Raw genomic sequence first — 6,530 nt, forward strand, 5'->3', positions numbered from 1 at the left:
CGATTATTTTCATAATGGAAAGACTGGGCTGAAACCGAACCAGATTTTCTAACCTGGGTCAGAAATGACGAAACGTTCCTTGGCCACCGTCCGAAGGAGCACGCAGACGGACAAGCTCCAGTCAAAGGAGTGTGACCCCAGGGAAAGGATTTAGGGCAGTTCAAAAGATCCTAGCTGACCCCAAATCCAGAACAAAGCCACCCAGCCAAGCCCTTCCGGACCTCTGGGCCTGAGACGGGTGGGGCCCCGCCTGGGCTGCACTGGGCAGCTGTGGTGACCTGGACTCTGCTAACATTGCTCTCTCCACTCAGTAAATGAAATCTCACCCGGGCGGGTCCACTGGCCCAGCCACCTGGACCAAACCAAATGCAGCCTGAAAAATAAAAATCAGCCCAACCCAGCTCATTGGGGGCTGTAGGGGTCCCGGGCGCACAGACTTGGGAGAGGTCTTCACATACGGGCGACTAGGCAGCTCTCACCTGGTCAGCCTTAGCCGCAGCGCCCCCTGCTGGCCAAGGCTGCCTTTCCTCTGCCCCTTTCGGCTTCCTCCAATCACACAGACCACAGGTACCGGCGAACCTGCCCAGGCCCGGGTGCCCCGCCCACCTGGGTGCAAAACCTCCCCGGCTGCCTGGCCAACTCTGTCAATCTCCGCCTTTGCACGTGTAGCACGGATTAATCACCTAAACTCTCAGAGCACTGCTGCGGCTGTGAAATGTCCAGCACACCGCGGACAGACCGTTGGTGGCTGGCCTTCATTCATCACCAGCTACGCCCCAGGCGCTTTATGTCCACTCTCCCATATGACCCCAGCAGAAGGCCGGCAGCAGGCAAGAGGAGGCAACAGGCCTGGCAGGTTCATGGCCTGCCCAGGGAGTGGCCCAGCGTGGACCTGTGCTGCAGAGGGTCTGACCCTGTCACCCCCGCCGCCCCCACAGCAGGCCACACCACGTCCCCCAACACAGCATGGCCAGGATTTACAAGCCTGACGGCCTGGGTTCAAATTCCAGGTCCGTCATTTACAGGTTGTGCAGCCTTGGGTCACTCTGCCATTTTTCTAGGCCCCTCCATCTGTTCAATTGGGACCGCAGAATGTCATGGGCTTTCTCGTGGGGAGTTAGCCGAGAACACCTAAAAAGTGCTCAGAACAGAATGGAAAGCTGCGGCCTTTGCCATGCGCCTCAGCCCCCAGGTCACAGGCCTCTCTCTTCCCACCGTGGCCCCAAGAAGGGCAGCTGAGGAAGGGGTAGAGCCAGAAGCCGGCGTCCCCCCTTCTCCCGCCACCCCCCCAGGTCTGATTGGGGGCGCGTCCCCCGGTACAGCCCCTGCCATCCTCCTCAGGCCTTGCATTTATCCAGGATCTTTAAAAACGAAAGCTGCAGGGGAGGGTAATTAAGTTTAATAGAAGCCGCCGTCGATTTAAAGCCACAGGGGGGAAGTAATTAGATTTAACAGAAGCCACGGCTTTCTGAACCAAGACACACAGCGTGGGGGTCCCTGGTCTACAAAGCCTTTGAGATGATGTCTTTTTGTAAAGACTTTCCTGGTGACATTTTCTGCGCGCTCCGTCATTAACGCCAGTCACTGGCTGGGATATGGACATGGCCTTCGCTCATTGAAATTCATTAAGCTTGGCACTGCTTCCTCTCCCTGTGTCGCCACCGTTTGCCCTCCCATCGCCTCTGCGCCGAGCCACTGCGGCTCTTCCCCAAAACCGGCCTCCTGGGAGTGGGAGGTGGGGCTGGAAGAATAATGAAAAAGAATCGGTGTGGAGCCAAAGCCCCCTGGGAGGACCCCTCTCCTTCCCGCCTGGGCCTTCTCTGGATGCTGTTTCCATTTTCGGAGCATATTAAAGGCCTCTGGTTTGCAGGAGCCACTTCGCTGAGCGGCCCCTATTTCTCCCCTCTCCCCGGGTGCCAGCTCGACCCCCGCTGCGCGCGTTAAGTGCCCCCCTGCCCCTATCCACCAGGTAAGAGGCTCCCCGCCTCTCAGACCGCACTGCGCTCAGGGACCCCAGGACTGGCCCAAAGACAAAAGGCATCTCGGAAACAGAGGCGCGCCCGGGCCTGAGCTGGTAAATCAGTTTCCCAGTCTGCACTTTGCAAGCAGCTCTGCCCGCAAAGGCCCCCTCACAACGACCGCCCAGCCAGGCTCCAGCGCCGGGGTGCGCCGCGGGTGGGGCGGCGCGTGAGCCGAAATCCGGGCTTAAGCGCCATCTAGCGGCGCCCGCGCAACGCGCCCATTGTTTCTCCGAGAGCGAGACTGCGCCCGGCCCCCCGTCGGGGTACAATTTACCCGGATAAAAGGGGCCGGGGTCGGAGTGGGGGCAGGGACCGCGAGAACACAAGGTGGGAGAACGTGAGAGGGTCCGAGCTGCAGGGGAAATTCTAATGGACGACTTCACGTCCGCGGACTGGAGGCCGGGCGGGAGCGGATGGGGCTTTGGAGGGGAGACGTTTTTCCAGACAGGCTCGAGCACAGGCCGCTGCAGGCTCAGCAGCCACACTGAGACCACAAGGGATGCAAAGCTCAGCGCCCCTCAATCTCTGGTCCCGGGATTCCTGCCTCCGCCCCTGCTAGCGCCCCGGGACGAGCGCATTTCCTGGGGAGCCGTGGCCTGGGGGCGGGGTTCCGTTGTCTCCTTTATTGCTTTATAAAAATCAAACTCGCCCAACCTAGAACGACCTGGCCGCCGGCGCCGCCACTTCGCGGCGGGTTGGAGCGCCCCCACCTCCCCGCCCCCGAACCCTCCCGCAAAGCGGGGCCTCCTCCTCCTCCTCCCCTCCTCCCCCAGATCCAGGCGGCCTGGGCGGGGTCACCCAGACGCAGCCCAGAGAGGGGGCTGGGGCCGGAGGCGGGGTGTGAGTGGGTGTGTGCGGGGGCGGGGGCCTGATGCAATTCCGATAAGAAATGCTCGGTGTCGCGGGCACCCACCCGCCGGGAGGGTAAGACGTGCTATATAAGGCCGCCGGCCTCAAGTCGCCGCGCCGTCGGAGCAGCAGCGCACTAGGGGTGCACGGCTGTCTCGAGGGCTGCGGCCACCTCCACCACCTCGGCACGCACAGTCTCGCGTCCCGGCTGCCTCCCGCACCCCAGCCGCCGTAGCTGCACCCGGAGCTCGAGAGAGGTGCCATGCGGAGCCCGTGCGCTGTAGCCCGCGCCTTGGTCCTGGCCGGCCTCTGGCTGGCCTCAGCTGCGGGCCCCCTCGCCCTCTCGGACGCGGGGCCGCACGTGCACTACGGCTGGGGCGAGGCCATCCGCCTGCGGCACCTGTACACCGCCGGCCCCCACGGCCCCTCCAGCTGCTTCCTGCGCATCCGCGCGGATGGGGCGGTGGACTGCGCGCGGGGCCAGAGCGCGCACAGTGAGTGCCCGCCGCGTCCCTCTCCTGCCCAGCGCCCCTTCTTTTTACCTTCTTCGGCTCCCGCGGGGCTTCCCATCCCGAGATCGCCAGTTTGGGCACATCCGAGTTCGCCCTCCCTGGCTCCCGGGACAGCGCGAGGCGCTGGGGGAGGGTGAAACGTGTGCGTGGACCTACCGCGCCATGCGTTACTCTCCCTTCACCCCTGTCCCCCTCACCCCCGGCTCCGCGGACCCCTCACTCCTGGGAACCCTAGGCTTTGACACCTCGGCGTTCCACTCCCCCCACCCCGAGTCCCCAGACAGCGCGGGGAGCTGGGGGAATGGGAGAGGGGCGCGGGCCCCTGCTCCGACCGCACCCACATGGTGCGGGCCCCCGGGTCCCGGCTGTAGCTTTTTGCTTCCCTTGCACCAGGTTTGGTGGAAATCCGGGCTGTCGCCCTGCGGAACGTGGCTATCAAGGGCGTGCACAGCGTCCGATACCTCTGCATGGGAGCCGACGGCAGGATGCTAGGGCTGGTAGGTGTCACCACCAGGCGGGACGCGCTGGGACGCGGAACTTACGCCTGTCCCCGGACAGGGCCTACAGGGAAAGGGGGTCGCGCTGAATCGAATCCAGAGTTCCCTGGCTTCCTCCGCTGGGGCCGGCATGGAGCTCCCAAGGGAGTTCGACAAAGGCCGGATGAAGGAAACTAACGTTCGACTTTTTTCTACAGAAGTTTAGGGTCCCGGCCAGTGGCCAGAGAATGGGTGAGAATCGCCTTTGCGTTTCACGTTGAGCCAAAGGCCGTCTCAGTCGGACATTGGAAAACCCATTACTCGGCTCTGGTTTTAACCAGGAGGACGCACCTCGGGCCTTTTCAGCTGGGCCAGCTCGTGGGTGGTCCTCGCCTCCGTGCCCCTCCCCGGCAGTATTAAAAAAAAGAAGAAAGAAAGAAAACGGGTATATCCACAACTGAGATCTTTATTTTAAACGGTAAATCTTCAAACAAGTTAGAAAAAAAGCCACATTTGGGATAGGGTAGGTTTTTTAAATTAATTTTTATCGACTAGAAAAACTGGTTTTTGCCGACGCGTAAGAATAATATTCCAGTGCGTTCTCATCCTCATGTCCCCCTCACCTGTGCTGCAAATGCCTTCGGGGAGGCGGGGGGATCTGGCCGTGGGCTGGGATGGCCCAGGTATCCACCGGGGACTCAGGGCAGGGAGCGTTCCGCTGCTGGGTCTCTGGTCTCGGGGAACAAAGGCTGGGAGTTCAAAGGGAACCCTTGCCCCTCCCGCCGGGGCACACAGAGCAGGCTGTGTGAGGTCCAGGCGGGGTGCAGGGCCTCAATACAGCCCCGCTGGGCCAGGGGCTCCGTTGGAGGGGACAGTGTGTGTGTGTGTGTGTGGAGACTGAGACTTTGCCTGGGGGGGTGCCCCCCAAAAGCTGCAGATACGGTCCTCCCCCCGCAGCGCAAGTCTTTTTGGTGTCTCAAGATCGTGCTGTGGCCCTGACGCGTTTATTCCGTTTATCCAGAGAGCCTTTTTCAGGTTTTATGGCGGGGTCCTATGTGAAGGGATAGGAGTGGAGGCTAAGAACCGAGGTGGTCAGCTGGCTGAAAGCTGACACCCAAAGCCGCTCTAACCCGCAGTTGCAACTTTTGTTATTGTGATTGGGGTTGGGGGTGGATGTCTACCTAAAATCCAGTTCTGCCTCTTGATCTCCCTGGGCTGGGTTAGCAAAAATGGAGGGGGTTTTTTTGTTTTTTTTTTTTAATAAAAAAACCAGAATCCACATTCTCCTAGAAACCTGAAATGATTTAATTTTTCTGTATAGAGAAGAAAATGAGATGCCCATTTGTCCTAAAGACCCAGCAGAGTACCATAGTCTATCATTTGGCTTTACTTCTCTTGTTTGTCAGTTTGTGGCTTTATCCCGTGCCTGGGCTGCAGGCCTTATCAGGGCCTTATCAACACAGCGCTCACCCACCTGCAGTTCAGCGACCTTTGTAGGCTTGGGCAGAAAAGTGACTGGGTGCCTCCTGGGGTTGTTTACCGCCCAACCCTCCTGGCTCCCTGCCTTGGGCTGTCCTCTGTGTCCCCGAGGGGTAATGACTCTCTAATTGTAGACAGAACTTACTCGCTGGCACCTCTCAATCAACTATGAATGGTCTGGGTCCAGGCGCTGGTTTCCCCCTTCTCCGAGCATTTCCGGCCCTCCCTGCTGGGTGCAGGCGCTGTCCTGGGCCTGGGGGAGGGGGCTGCCTTTATCCAGAAGATCCTGGCAGGCTGCCTGGAGGGCTCTCTGAGCAGAGGGAGTGAGGGCCTCGGAGGGGGCTGTCGGTTCTCACAGGGCACCAGACAATAAGGCCTGAGAATGACTGGGTTATTTGGGTCTGAATGGGAACTAGATTCTTTAATCTGGGCTCCAGATCGAATTACGTGTGATTCTTAATTAAAGGACAGTTGTTTAGCCTTGTTTTCCAAAGTGAAATTTGTCCTAAACTGGATAAAGTTTAGCCAGTGGAATATAGGGGGCGGGGGGAGGGGAACTCGACATTTTAATGTCAATATTTCAGGGTGAGGGAAGCTCATGTGCGTGTGCCTCTGGTTTTATGGATGTTGTTGCTCAGAACAAGACTAAGTTTAAAAAGTGACATGATGTCTTGAAAAATATAAAGGGTCAATGTAAACTATATGTAGATGTTGGGTCGTATACTTGAAATACGTGGAATAAATACCCGAGTGTGTAGTTAATGGTTATAAAATATCAAGGTGTACGAAGTATATGTAAATTTCTGTAAATGTTGCATAAAGTATATTTAATATATACGCCTAATGTTATATTTAACATTTACTATAAATGTTAAGATATGACAGAGGAAATATATTCATTCGGTGTAATAACTGGTGTCAGAGGCACCAGACCTGAGGGGATCACTTTGTGACGTCTATGGATGTCTCATCACGACGCTGTGTGCCTGAAACTAACACGGTCAGTGTCAGCTGTAATTGGAAAATTAAAAAATGAAACGGTAAAAACATTTCACATATTATAATGTAATATATGTTCAGTGCGTACGTGTAATACTTTCTATGTACTTCATACGTGAACATACGTTATGCTAAATATGTTTTATATTTAGAAAACATTTTATAAATGTTTTATAAACTTAAATTTATAAATA

General features: G+C 57.3%; 1 protein-coding gene across 1 annotated transcript in view; it reads left to right on the top strand.

Moving 5' to 3' along the window:
- Window positions 1-3,132: 3,132 nt before the first annotated feature.
- Window positions 3,133-6,530, top strand: part of FGF19 (fibroblast growth factor 19) — a 4,085-nt gene continuing 687 nt past the window's right edge. The window contains exons 1-2 of the mRNA XM_006910996.1: window positions 3,133-3,364; window positions 3,776-3,879. Coding sequence (XP_006911058.1) covers window positions 3,133-3,364; window positions 3,776-3,879 — 336 coding nt within the window. The remainder of the gene's footprint in view (window positions 3,365-3,775; window positions 3,880-6,530) is intronic.

The sequence above is a fragment of the Pteropus alecto genome, unplaced genomic scaffold (assembly GCF_000325575.1).
Source record: "Pteropus alecto unplaced genomic scaffold, ASM32557v1 scaffold43, whole genome shotgun sequence".
In the NCBI taxonomy this organism is placed as follows: Eukaryota; Metazoa; Chordata; class Mammalia; order Chiroptera; family Pteropodidae; genus Pteropus; species Pteropus alecto.